The sequence below is a fragment of the Scophthalmus maximus genome, chromosome 20, assembly GCF_022379125.1.
Source record: "Scophthalmus maximus strain ysfricsl-2021 chromosome 20, ASM2237912v1, whole genome shotgun sequence".
NCBI classification, from domain to species: domain Eukaryota; kingdom Metazoa; phylum Chordata; class Actinopteri; order Pleuronectiformes; family Scophthalmidae; genus Scophthalmus; species Scophthalmus maximus.
Window position 1 is genome coordinate 8,806,364 of NC_061534.1, and position 14,190 is coordinate 8,820,553.

General features: G+C 42.6%; 1 protein-coding gene across 13 annotated transcripts; it reads left to right on the forward strand.

Annotated features, from left to right (window-relative positions):
• Positions 1–383: 383 nt before the first annotated feature.
• On the forward strand, positions 384–14,165 carry git2b (G protein-coupled receptor kinase interacting ArfGAP 2b). Of its 13 annotated transcripts, XM_035609305.2 has the most exons (23): positions 384–421; positions 646–699; positions 1,256–1,389; positions 1,550–1,662; positions 2,789–2,894; positions 3,589–3,675; positions 3,761–3,891; positions 4,967–5,061; positions 5,159–5,204; positions 5,385–5,390; positions 5,469–5,520; positions 5,622–5,694; positions 5,792–5,889; positions 5,977–6,088; positions 6,501–6,652; positions 6,764–6,916; positions 8,426–8,635; positions 8,806–8,895; positions 9,474–9,556; positions 10,403–10,558; positions 11,521–11,584; positions 11,869–12,000; positions 12,589–14,165. In XM_035609305.2, exons 2-23 carry the CDS (start codon positions 648–650, stop codon positions 12,790–12,792), a joined length of 2,349 nt encoding a protein of 782 aa, XP_035465198.1. In that variant the 5' UTR covers positions 384–421; positions 646–647; the 3' UTR covers positions 12,793–14,165. The 13 variants fall into 13 exon arrangements, 12 of the variants coding, with proteins under 12 accessions (XP_035465198.1, XP_035465207.1, XP_035465199.1 ...); XM_035609314.2 differs by lacking the exon at positions 646–699 and having other exon boundaries at positions 402–421; XM_035609306.2 differs by lacking the exon at positions 384–421 and having other exon boundaries at positions 473–699; positions 5,472–5,520.
• Positions 14,166–14,190: the final 25 nt, after the last annotated feature.

The following is a 14,190-nucleotide window of genomic DNA, read 5'->3' on the forward strand; positions in this document are numbered from 1 at the left end:
TTTGAAGCCTCAGGCTGAGAGGAGGCAAGGAGGCGAGGAAGCGCGGAGGCGAGGAGGCGAGGAAGCAAGGAGGCGAGGAGGCGAGGAAGCAAGGAGGCGAGGAGAGGAGGAGGCGAGGAGGCAAGGAAGCAAGGAGGCGAGGAAGCGCGGAGGCGAGGAGAGGAGGCTGAGAGGAGGAGGCGAGGAGGAGAGGAAGCTGAGAGGAGGAGGGGAAGCGCGGAGGCGAGGAGAGGAGGAGGCGAGGAGGCGAGGAAGCAAGGAGGCGAGGAGGCGAGGAAGCAAGGAGGCGAGGAGGCGAGGAGAGGAGGCTGAGAGGAGGCAATGAAGCGAGGAGGCTGAGAGGAGGAGGCGAGGAGGAGAGGAAGCTGAGAGGAGGAGGGGAAGCGAGGAGGCTGAGAGGAGGCGAGGAGGCTGTGAGTCAGTGAGTGTTGGGACGGGACACCGCTTTGTTCAACAGTAGGGGAGGGGAGAGACCGACACAGTTGCCTTTGCCTGCTAGAAGCGTCAAACACAATCTGCTGGGGCGGACTAGCCTGTCTGTCTCCTCTGTCTCCTCTGTGTGTTCAACGTACCTCGCAAATATTTTTGCCTTTCGCAGTCTCTTGAGGATATATATATATATATATATTTTTTTTTTGAATCAAGGGATGTCCAAGCGAGTGCGAAGCAGAGAGGTCTGCGCTGATTGCAGTGCCCCGGGTGAGGATGTCACACAGGCTAGCTTCAGCGTTAGCTGCCTAGCTAACGCTGAAGCTAGCGCCGACTTCGGTCAAAGCTAACCCGGTTGACGTGACCCGACGCACCGCCACTAATTAGCGGGGTCTGGAGCTTCACAGCCAGTTGTGGCGGTCGTGAAAAGCCGTTCCTCCAGCGGAGACGTCCGTCGTCGCGTCAACTCGTCCGGATCCCCAAACTCCTTGCCTGGGATGTGTTTTAACGACGGTCCGCGGTGGTTTTCTCGTAGACGTCGGGTTTAGCTCAATTAGCCAACCTTGCTAACCAACCTGACCCGCGTCCTGTTGCCTTGATGTCGTCCGACTCGTGCTCGACGTGTCGGACGACATCGGGGGAAGCAGCGAGCCTGGTGGAGTTCATCTAAAGCCTCGTCCGGCAATAGTCTGAATCGATTATTACAACAACAAAAAAGGGGGGCTTCAGGGTTTGAGGTCGTTGCGTGACGTGTGTGTGTGTGTGTTTACCGTTAGACGGTAAACACACACACACACACACTAACACATTTGGCGTGTTGTTGCAGAGCCGCGCTGGGCCTCGGTGAACAGGGGGGTGTTGATCTGCGATGAGTGCTGCAGCATCCACCGAGGTCTGGGGCGACACAGCTCTCAAGTCCGGCATCTGACCCATTGTCCGTGGCCCCCGTCCCAGATACAGGTAAGGGGCACAGGGGATGGACACCCCCCCCCCCCCCCCCCCCCCCAACACACACACACATACACACCATCATGCAAATAGTAGAATCATAATGGTGACCCAATATGGCTAATGTAATAGATGTCACTCATGTGCTCTGCTTTGTGGTTTCGTGTTCCAGATGGTCCAGACACTGTATGGCAACGGAGCCAATTCCATATGGGAGCACAGCCTCCTGGACCCTTCCTCTTCAGCGAGCGGGAAGCGTAAGGCAAATCCCCAGGACCGAGTTCAGTAAGGGCTTTTTTAATGTGTCAGTCCTGATTTTGGTATGCCTGTACGCACTTTTGTATGAACTTTTATGGATTTCTTTTTTTTTTTTACAGTTAAGGTCAGGGAGCATTTATAATCGGCCCTCTGTACCGTGAACGTGACTCACAGACAGTCGGTCGACAGTAACTTGAAGAACTTGGGGTTGAACATGAAGATTGGGAAATGCACGACACAATGACAAACGTGCAGTTAAATGCATTATGCGATCAGTTCATGTACACAAATAATTTTAAAGGGTTAATGTGGCTTTTCCATTATTGTGAATGCTTTTTTCTTTCAAACAACCAGAATGAACTGTTGCTCAGAGGATAAAAAACTAAATCCTTAAGGCAGAGATGTGATGTAGTCATCCACTGCAAAGTATAAACACTGAGTTGGATTGGTGTCTGGCTGATGTAGTAAAGATAAATAGTCAGCCACTAAGCCACATATAAACACAGCCATGCTCAGTCCGAAACCAGAGCAAATGCATTCAGTCACCAGACCGGTGCAGACGGAGAGCATGCACCAAACACGAGGCACGTTCAAGATGAATGCCATCTTATTCAGTGGATGGACTGCAGGAACCTTCCCTTGGACTATTGGTGTGGCATTTGCTGATGGCTAAAACACAGACTCATTCACGAAACAAGGAAGTAGTCTAGTATTGATATTGGGAAATAGTTGAGTTTTTTTTTTTTAAACCTAAACACAAAGTTGGGCTTTGTTTGTCGGCATTCCCATCAGTTAAGTTTAGTACTGTATCTGTACCGGGATATAGTTGGTCACATGACAGTGAGGAAAGATAGATGCTCTTTGAGTTTTGATTTGAATTTCAACTCTACTTGCAAGGGAGGTTGGGTTTCAGAGAAAAGGGTCAAAAGCTGAAGTTGTGCTTTATTGTAATGTCTAATGGACCAATTGCTTTACCATCGATTTAATACTGTCACATTTAAATGAGCAGATATTATGTCTGATTTCAATACTAGACATATTGTCAATATTGTCCTAAACTTATATGATGTGGTAGTCACTTGAATATCGCAGTGCTGGTCCAGATTTTCAAGTGTCCTTGCTTTTTTTAGACATGAGCATCTTTTTTTTTCAGTCCCAACAAGACAGAGTTCATCAAGGCCAAATATCAAATGTTAGCCTATGTCCATCGAATGCCTTGTCGGGAGGATGATAGTGTAACCGCAAAAGACCTCAGCAAGGTGAGAAATAGCTCTGTTGATTCTACCTTCTTTACTCATCAACATTAACCAGATGTAAGACTAACCCATCATGCAAAATAACCTTCTTGGACACGGCAAACTCAGTGGTGGTGTTGGGAAATAAATTTACATTCTGCTTTCTGAACTCCACAAGTTGCAGCCATAATTTACCACAGCAGAGCAGGAACTGTTTGGTTTTAAACTTTGACACCTATTAATCGCTTCTGTAAATTTCTGAAATGGCTTGGCCTATTTATATATTGAAATTTAATGCTGCCGTCATATACTACCACTCGTTGTCTTGAAGTAGTCATGCTCATGTTATAACTATCAAATAGTATAGCCTGTCTGACCTCTTCTCTTGGAAACAACTGCCTCTATTTCACACCCAATGCATTTGTGCTACAAATTCCCTATTAGTCCTTACAAATAGTTTATTGACGTGCTGGACTATATGTATATGAAAATTGGGCATTTAAAATTTGCCAAATTGCAAGTGCATGAATACATGGAATGTGTAAATGTCTGTGGCATGCTTACTTGTGCTCTTGTCAGTAATGCACCCATAAACGTTTTTTTTTTTAACAATAACACCTTCATTTCGATAATGCAGTCTTTTATCATACGTTAATATATTTAGTTCAGTTCTTTGCATGTCAATCAAATTAACACAAACTTCTTAATATCCTTTCAGCAACTCCATTCCAGTGTTCGGACTGGAAACCTGGAGACCTGCCTTCGGCTCTTATCTTTGGGAGCACAGGCCAACTTCTTCCATCCAGTAAGCCTAGAGGAATAAGCAAAAGAATAAAAAATAAAAGACATGATACTAATCCTTCATTATTACATTGTTTTTGGAACCACAGGAGAAGGGAAACACCCCACTACACATAGCAGCAAAAGCAGGTCAGGTGTTACAAGCAGAGCTGTTGGCAGTTTTCGGAGCTGATCCCGGAGCTCTGGACTCCAGCGGAAAGACCCCCATTGATTATGCAAGGTAACACTTAGTTTATATTTCAAGTTGAATGCTTTTTTATCTGTTTCGAACAGTGGGAAGTGTGTACCAACACTATATAATGTTTCTAACGTCTTACATTTGTAGAAATGTCGCAAAATGCAGACAATGAAGTATATTGTAAGTCAAAGTTAGGAGAGTTCAAGGGCCACTCCAGTCTCCCGTTATTTCTGATGGCCTCTGTAATCCCATCTCACAGTGTTGGCTATGTAGAAAAATAGTTCCAGTTCCATTTGTTGTGATTTCACATGACTACCCAATTGTAAGCTTCGCCTTAACAGATGCCGCACCACTCGCTCGTGACTGTGCTACAGAAAATGAGACACTGATTTTTTATTATACGTGCGCTATTTATATATTGATGTGTTAATGACATTTGTTGCACATTGTGTCAGGAGGTAAACGGCATTGTTAGACACGGGGGGGAAAAAACACAGTTGGCAAAAATGAAGTCTTAGAAAGTCAGTAGAAAGTGGCAAAAATATTTAGCATGCCTTGCATTACAATGAATACAAGACACAGACCCCAGTGGCATTCTGTCGGAGTCTAATTCAATAAGAGTATGACTAATGGACACAGGAAGGCGAGGAAAGATTCTGTAGCAAAGTATGCCAGCTCAGAAGTGGGAAACGGAAGACCTAGAAATTAAATATGAAGATAGAAAATATAAGATAACGGTGATGTTGTGTTACTTGTTAGTAAACATTTTTTACAGGACGGATAATATCTGTATTGCACCGAAATTGCATGAAAAAAGTACCCAAAGAGTTACTTAAAGAAAAAAAAGTACATTTCATTGTATTTCAATGGTTTTTGATCACTATTGCTTCTAAGCATGCCTGATCTTGGTCTGTGGCCAGCTCACGCCCTCAGACCTACTCCAATCATATACTCTATACATTTCTTGCAGTAACCAACATACTGTATTTTTCTGTGAACTTTATTGTACACATGTATTTTGAACTAAACCAGTTTAAAAGCATCCCACCTGAGGCATTCTTCTGCTGTATTTCTGAAACATGACCTTTTTTAAAATTATTATTCCAAATCTGTGCAGACAAGCTGGGCACCAGGAGCTGGCAGAGAGGCTAGTGGAGATCCAGTATGAACTCACTGACCGCTTAACATTTTACCTTTGTGGTAGGAGACCAGGTAAGTACAGTATGTACATCAAGCGTAGCTGCTGTATGGTATTCAAGAGCACATGTCTGTGGTAATGACTCGCCGTCGTGTCCTCGTTGTGTTGTAGATCACAGAAATGGGCAACACTTCATCATCCCACAGATGGCAGACAGGTAATAGCTATGATCCAAGTTGTAGTGGGATCTTGGACAGGAATCAATATCGAGTTATATTATCAGCTCCAATTGGCCCTTGGCTGCTAGTTTACTTTTATTATTTATTATTGGCAACTTGATAGACATTCACAGTATAATTACAATATTATTTTCCCTGTGCTGCATTGGATGGATAAGAAATAAGTAAGTATGTCTGTTGCTTTTGCCGTTTTGTTTGTCGCCATAGAAATATTTATTTATTTTATTAATTTATTCCCAAAGCAGTCTGGATTTGTCGGAGTTTGCAAAAGCTGCAAAGAAAAAGCTGCAGTCGGTGAGACATGTTTACTTGCGATTCGTTACCTAATCTCTTTTTCACTCGCTATTCAACTGTTGTTAAAACTGAAACGGAAATTCTGCTTTATTTTCTTCTAGCTAACTAACCATCAGTTTGAAGAACTTGCCATGGATGTTTATGATGAAGTTGACAGAAGAGAGACAGATGCCGGTGAATTTCTAAGAATATTTTTAAAATACTTTTTAAAAAAAACAGTATTTAGTACTTTTTATGACTTCATTTTAATTTCTACTATGTGTTTTTTCAGTGTGGTTGGCCACTCAGAACCACAGCACACTCGTGACGGACACCACGGTTGTACCTTTTCTGCCTGTTAACCCAGAGTACTCATCTACAAGAAACCAGGTAAGGGATTTGTACCAGTGTTACTCCCTGGTCACACTTCAATTTGAATGTTTTCTTTCTATTGATTTTGATACATGTTTTTTTCAGGGTCGTCAAAAATTGGCGAGATTCAGTGCTCATGAATTTGCCACCCTGGTAATCGATATTCTAACTGATGCTAAGCGACGGCAATGGGGTAATTCCTGCGACAGTCCCAAAGGTAAAATATGTTTTTTAGTTTTTTTTAATTATTATTTATTTCAGTAGAAGTTGAATTTCTTTCCTAATGTAGTGCTCTACTATTGTTTGTATTGCAGTAAATATACTTTTTGTTGTTAAGCAGTTGTTGGCAAATATGAGGCAGGAAGTATGTATAGAATTTTGTATTCTATTGTGATCCATCTAAGCCAGTTTTATAGGCTACATTTGTGGTCCATGTGTCATCACGGCCTGTTTTCTTCCTGGTGCACACTCAAAGAAGACAGATTTTTTGGGGGTAATAAAGACAAGTAAGGCCTGATCTCTGGATTCAGTTAAGGAAAATGAAACCAGCTCCTTGGCTATTTGATTTAAACAGCTGTCTTTAGCTAGCAGGCCTTCCTCAATCCTTTGATCTGGTGGTCTTCCTTCAGAGAATGTGGAGCTGATCCTTCAGGGAATCGACAGTCGCCACAACAGCGAGAGCCAGGACAACGATCAGCCAGATTACGACAGTGTGGCATCAGATGAAGACCCAGTACAAGAGGCCACGTGTGGGGACAGCTGCAATGACGGAAGGACCAAGGTCAATTGTTTGTTGGACCCTGCTGCGTCCGTTAAGATATCTAAACACAACTTCATGTTTTACTGTTTTAAATCAAATTCCTCCTATTCAATGTGACATGTTGTCCCGCAGAGCTCAGAGTCATCTGACCTCTCCGATGGACCAATCACAGTGCAGGAATTTATGGAAGTGAAGACTGCCCTCAATGCATCAGAGGTCAAAATTCAACAGCTTCTCAAAGTCAACTGTCATCTTAGCGAAGAATTGCGTTTGATGCAGAGCAAGGTTAGTGACTTTTTTATTTGCAGGTAATTTCTAATTTCTTCATAATACCAGGTCTGTTGCACACGATTTATGGTATTTACATCCTTTCTTCTTCTAGTTGCAGTAGGATTACCAATAAAATGCCTTGTTGTGACGCGGTTACAAAAGCCTGTTATTGATAACACTGCTGCATTGAGTTCACCAATATGTGCTTTGTTACTCTAAAACACAGTCAGTCTCATGACCGGATCCTCCTCCTTGTTACGGGAGACAATTAGTAATTAAATGTATCCGTGGTTACGAGTAATTCATGTTGAGCACAATTTTAAATTATACTGCATACGTATCATACTGTCTGAATTTGTAGTTGTGGGGGAAACAAGACTTTGGCATTTAAATTAATTCAAATTCCATTGGGGTCCTTGGTGCCACAGAGAAAATGGCAGCTATGTTTTCTTGATTAGTGAAATTCCTGTGGTGATAATCAACGATTACCACAGGAATCTGTCATGCCGTTCAGTTAGACAGCAAAACAGGATTCAATGTTTTAGTTATTTGGGATTTATACGAGTATTTATACGGAGGTCCAGGTCAAATTTAAAAAGTAATCCTGATGCTTGATGCTTCACTCAAGTCACAGCAAGAGACAAGTCACATACCACCTCCATGTGATTATCTGTCTTGACATGTGGCTGAATGATGAGGATTATCAGCTCTGGGCTCATCGAGATGTCATTGAATAGGTCCACGCCACCTCCAGAAGACAGTTAGGAAGTACCAACAGACCACAACCACTCGAGGACGTTTATTTTAACACCATTCACTTCCCCATTGCTTAGTATTTCACAAAAGTATTTTTCCCCTGTGTTAAAATTTCAAATACGCACACAGCTTCAGTTTTATTTGCTCAGGCTTTGAGGAGGCCCCCCCCCCCACTTGGCTGAGAGACAGAGATCGTGAACTGACAATGACAATGTGCTGCCTCCTGCTGGTTGATTTTCTCCCTCGCCACCCTGTCTTTCCCTGACACAAGTATTCTTCTTCCATTCCAGTCCCTTATCTTCCTCACACTTCTTGTACCCACCTGGATCTTTTATTTTTCTTTGTACAGTATCTCATATTCTAAAAAGTAAATCTGGTCACTATATATAATAATTTGCATAAAATTATTGACAGGATACAAGTCATATTTCCGATCTCTTTTTTCACTTTTGAAAAGAACAATGAAATGCTGTTGATGTAAATAAGGGCAACTGATTCTGCAGCAGTTTCTCAGTGGGCTCATATTTCAGGTTTTGCTTTGAACACGCTGTGTCAAAGCAAAGCATTTCATTTGTCAAAAAAACGAACCTTGTTGTCGTGAGAACAATTTTGAAGGGAAACCAAAAAACAAAACAGAGGTGGAGTGATTTCTTTTTCTCCTGGAGGCTAAGCTGTTCTCCACTCTATTATTGATGTCTGGCCCGAGCTTTTGTAAGGAGATCAGCCCCCCGGCTAAAGTTGCATTGAAAGATATTTTGTTCTCCACAGCTGAGCTCCCTGCAGACTGAAAACACAACACTGCGATGGCAGACCCCCAGCGGGCAGCAAAACGTCCAGGGGCCCCTCGGTCGACACCCACCCCGCGGGGGTCGGGCCATGTCGATGTACGAGACGGGGTCTTCTCCGAGGCCGTACTCCCACCGAGCCGAAACAGCCCGGCACGAGGAAGGCGTGGTGTTACAACCCTTCCCAACCAATGTAAGCACTGAAGCGCTGCTGATCCTGCTGGATCCTCCACACGGGACAGAATCATGATGCCTGGCTTGGGGCTGGTGTTGGTTATTCATTCAATCATTAATTTATTCAATAAATCATTCATTCATTGCATCTCAATAGAGTATGCTCAACTTGGTTTGACCCCTTTCTAGATTGGGAGGGGTCCTTTGGGGACGGCTGCTTCCTCCCTCCCTACCTTCCCCTCTTCCTTGTCCTGGTCGCGGGACGAGAGATCTCGAAGGGTTAAGTACCGAAGTTCCCCTCGGTTAAGAGGCAGCCCCCAGGGGATGACCCCACAGTCTTCTCTCTCCTGACCTGTCTTTTTGAACTGCTTTATTTTATTTTTTTTGTATCAGCATCGCGTGCCTGCATGCACCACAGTGCCTCTGCTACAGTTCAGTCACCTGAACTACGCTTTTTTTTTTCTCTACAGTGAACCTTCAACCAGAGCTGCTGCTTTCACTGTTCAATCAGAGAAGGCTGTTTGAGCGATCAGACAGCAGAAAGACAAATACAAATGGCTCATGACCGAGTGCTTGTTGGCCATAACCACGGATAAAAGAACACAGATTAATTTGGGATTTCTTTGCATCTACTAATTGCATCCGCTGCAGTGTGCACTGTTCCACCACAATGACCTGGTTGTGTATTTCCTCTATTTTTTCCTCTTTATCTGCTCAAAAATCGAATGTCTGATCGTGGCTTGTTTTCAGAAATGCATGATTCTGACTAGTACGTGCCTACATTTAACCTTGTGATATTGTGTCATGTACACTTTATACTGTATTTGATTTATGATAATCCACTGATGTCTCTATAGGGCTGTAGTTTGGAAGGACGGAGTACCATGCTGGAGAATGACTGCGACACTACGCCCAACCACTCTGAAATAGAGGAAACTGGGTAAAGACCCTTTAAGTCCCCTTTGTACCCTCCTGTCCTCCTGACTGTGGTTTCTACTTTGGAAATGATGAAGGTTTGGAAATATTTGTAGATTTTTATCACTGATATTAAGCAGCAGAAACAAGCTGATAGCATCCCTACAGTAATCCCTTTTAAAACATTTTAGAAATTAGAAATTATATAAATTAGAATTTTGAAATTATTTCAATGATTTATGCAAGATTCACTTTAAATAAAATGTGGTTAGAGGAGACAAAGGGATGAAATAAGAAAATCTGGGAAAGAAGTCTGAAATTGAATGATTTCGAAAAGGTTGTGGATGCTTCAGATGATGACATCACTGTGGCAAAAAAGCTTGCAAACAAACTAAGTCGACGAATTATATTAATTTGGGCAGATTTTTTTTAAAATGCCTTGATTGGTACAGTCTGTTTGTACAGGACTAAGTTAACATTGCATCAGTTGGACTTGCACCTGCCTGACATATCCCACAGGCTGCAAAAAATAATGAACATATGTAGGATTGCATGTCACATCGTTTGCCAATTACGTACATGTATGACTTGATCAGTGCTATTTTTTGGTATGTTCTCATACAAAACCTTAAACTAAGCTGCATTTTCCAATTTACAACCAAGCTGCAGGCTTTGTTATCTCACAGTTGGTGCACTGCAAACCAGTAAAATAAATCTATATTTATGATAGAACCACACTTGTTATGGACGGAGCATCGCCTGCACTTTACATCCTTTACCCCCCCTAAAATTTGCTAAACCTGTGTCTTTATGCATTGCAATGCATGTTGCTGAAAGCAGTGATGGATATTTCTTTCTTTTCATTTTGTAGTAGTCCTCCCCCAGCCTCTAACGTTATGGAACCAGAGTCGGGGGTTGAAGAAGATTCCACCCTGCCGTGCACAGAGGACGTCATCTGTAAGACGGAGCAGATCACCAAAAATATACAGGAGCTTCTGAGAGCGGCCCAGGAGACCAAACACGAAAGGTAGTTTATGATAAACGTATATCTAATAAACAATGTGAGTCAAATATATTCAAAGATACCATCTTCACATTAGTTGATAAGTCACAGTGTGCACGCTGTCGGGCCATATGCTTCAACTGGGCCTGTATATCTGGTGTTTTTAGTAAATGCTGTAACTTCTGTCTCAGCTGCTTGTAGGTCAGTGGTTTTCAATAGTTTTCCTCTGGGCCCAGGGTCCTGCTGTTTTCTTTCAGTTTAGCCAGCTAACTAGATTTTCCTGGCGGATGCACTCGGCCACATAGGACTGTATATAAATCCAGCAGAATTCCGGTTCCAAAGACTGGTGATTCACGGATTCAGAGCCCTGTGGAGCAGCCTCGGTCCTGGTGTCCTAGAAACTCCACATCTGCTGGGGGCAGGCTGTGTGTCGTGTAGTGCAGCTGACAGGAAACAAACATCACATGAGCATGTTCCCCTGTGACCTGCCAAATCTGCCAAGGGAATTAGTGCAGTTACTGAGGTTTCCTGTACGTATCCATGCGTTAATATCGTTAAACATTACTTCAGTTAAACATTACTACATTTCCCTCTGCTTTTATCGTGATGTGAGAATATTAACCTCATGTCCTCATGTTACTATTTTTAATATTAAGAGTGCGTACCATGTAGTTAAAGCTCTCGTGGTTTTTTCTGAACATTCACAATCATCATGGTACTAATATGAAGCTGTGAACGGTAGGTCTTTCCAGTTTATCACCGGTCTAATGCAGGCGTCTGCAATTTCACAATGTGCTATTGTGCGTTTGATGACGTCAACAACCAGTCGAATCACATTACCAAGGAATACAGTAGTGTAAACATCAGTGCCAAAACAGCAGAAAGGGCAAATGTTTGTGTTACCTGTTTGGCCTCTCAGTGTTTCTATATTTAGCACACCAGTGGTTGATCAACCGCTCTTCCCCTCACGTTTCCATCTCTTCCAGCTTTCTGCCTTGCTCTGAAAAGATTTGCGTGGCCGTGACGGAGATGGCCTCCCTGTTTCCCAAGGTAAGATGACACCCACCGAGTAATTACAGGATTAAAGGATTGGCTGTTTGTTTGAAAACAGCCAAGGGGAATCTAAAATGACTTGTCTAGATGATAGGCCTCGCTCATTGCATTACTTAGTTTTATGTTTACACACACACACACACACACACACACACACACACACACACACACACACACACACACACACACAGTGCCCGTGGGCCTTCTGACCACAATGAGAGTGAATTTATGGACGTTGTCATGTCTATCGAGTCTCCGTCATCCCTCTTCTCCCCCAACAGAGGCCGTCCTCCGATACCGTGCGAGGGTCCCTTTGCCTGCTCACGTCCAGTGCCAGCCGGCTGCACGGAGAGTGCCAGAAGGCTGCGGATCACAACCCCTGCCCGTCGGACATCCAGCTGGTCACTCAGCAGGTCATCCAGTGCGCCTATGACATTGCCAAAGCTGCCAAGCAACTTGTCACTGTGACAACCAAAGAAAATAACAACTAACTAAAAACCCAAAGACCTTTCTGTCAATGATGTTGCTCACTTTAGCTTGATCAGTTAATACCATTTTGTGTTTGTATTTCCCATTATTAATCGCTGTGTTCATTTCCATACATTCCTTGAGATGGGAAAATCAGTACGAAAAAATATACAATGGCAAAATTATTGATCATTCAGTCTTTACTTCCTTAGTTGTTTTAGTAAGGCAATATGGAGTAAACAAATATGACGACAAAATTGTTACTATTCTTCACTTCTCAGAGACCAGTTTAATCCACACAATTTCCAAAAGTGCAGTGTGTGTGTGTGTGTGTGTGTGTGTGTGTGTGTGTGTGTGTGTGTGTGTGTGTGTGTGTGTGTGTGTGTGTGTGTGTGTGTGTGTGTGTGTGTGTGTGTGTGTGTGTGTGTGTGTGTGTGTGTGTGTGTGTGTGTGTGTGTGTGTGTGTGTGGGTATATATAAAACAATCAGCAAAACAAACTGTTGAGCCTTCTATGTCGTACTTTACTTCTCAGTACGTCACGGACACCAGAGATCATCAGTCGGGCTCCAGTCTTGTTTCTGACGTGACTGAGCAGCCAGAGAGGACCAAAAAAAAAAAAATGGCATCAAGGATCAGAATAGATAAACCTTCATCTACCCCCGTGACATTGGTTAAATTCACTTTAGCCATTACATTTTTTATTTTTGAAGATGCAATGACGGTGTTTAAATTTTGATTTATGATGCCACCTACTTAGAATTCCAATGTTTGTTTAGTAAGCAAGCTGATAATTAAAAAAAAAAAATAGCGTCACTGCATCGAGCAGCATGTAAGAACCAAGAGTGTGTTAACTTTAATTCCATCCAGTGTTTTCGCTCTGGTTGAAGTAAGTTTGTTTGTAAGTAAGGTTTCAGTATATGGAGTTCAAATGTTACAGCTATACTTCTAGCGTGTGTGTGTGTGTGTGCGCGCGTGTGCGTGCGTGCGTGTGTGTGTGTCACAGATGGCCCGGGTGAAATCCATTTTTGAATCAATTTTAATAGCATTATGCAAGTATATAAGATGTATGTATCCATGTAATTCTCTATCAAAAATAACCCAAATGCTATTCTATTTATAAAGTGTATGTCATACCTCTAAGAAAATATCAATGTTTATTTTCATAAGCTTTCTTTTGTTTAACACGATGCTCCTCGCAGGCTAACGTTTGTTCCGAGGTTTGGGACGTCTCAGCTGGCGGTTGGTTATAGGCGACTTGTGATCTCTGTATTATTCGGTGTGGTGCTGTAAACTCTGGTTTGTTCGATTCTGCCTGTGGTCAAACACGTACCGCTAGTGGTCAAATGTGCCCTCTTAAGTTAGATTACCTGTTTTAGAACTTGGGTCTAATTGTGTCACTACTTGTTGTGGGCCTGATAGGTTTGAGCCGGGGGTGGAAAGACGACTAGAATACCACACACAAGAGTAGTAGTTACCCGTGTTAAATTATTGTTCCTCTAAACCATTTTTGAGAAATAACTTTTGTAAGTCTTGTTAAAAAAGATATATCATGTTTTTTTTCTTCCTCTTACTGTAATGTGGACTGATGATGACAGAAATTGTCAGGCACACGTCTGTACGATTAACCACTATTTACTTTCATTTTTCCTGCGTTGCTATCAATGTTATTTTCATTTTTTTTTATTAACTTTTTAAAAAGTCATAGGAGCGTTTAAAACCAAGAGCACGTAGCCTTTGCTGAACAGGAAAAAAAATGTGAGTGAGAAAAGGAAGTGTTAACATAGAGACCATCACTTAATGTGGCTAACAATTGCTCATGAAATCAAAACGTCAGTTGTAGGACCCTTTGTTAAATGTGTTATTACTTTCAAAAAGTAATAACACATTCATAACTCACCAGTCAAACAGGAAATGAAAGAACAACCTGACTTTTTAAAATGATAACGTGTTACAAAGTGTGTGTATATTCTGTTGTGTCCCACCCCTGGCTTCACGTGTGACCTTTGACCTCCTGTGACCTACAGCCTGGCACCGTCTCTGTGGTCGAAAACAACCCCCGCCTCCCTTTTTGGGGTATAATTAATAAAGCATAATTCATACCTCAACACAGCTGGTTGTCGTGTGTTTGTGTATG

Excerpts from the sequence above, each read along its gene's own strand:
- git2b (XM_035609305.2), top strand. The coding sequence starts at position 648 with ATGTCCAAGCGAGTGCGAAGCAGAGAGGTCTGCGCTGATTGCAGTGCC. Across the intron at positions 5,521-5,621 it reads CAAAGAAAAAGCTGCAGTCG|CTAACTAACCATCAGTTTGA; the intron begins GTGAGACATGTT and ends ATTTTCTTCTAG. Across the intron at positions 8,896-9,473 it reads GGGACGAGAGATCTCGAAGG|GGCTGTAGTTTGGAAGGACG; the intron begins GTTAAGTACCGA and ends ATGTCTCTATAG.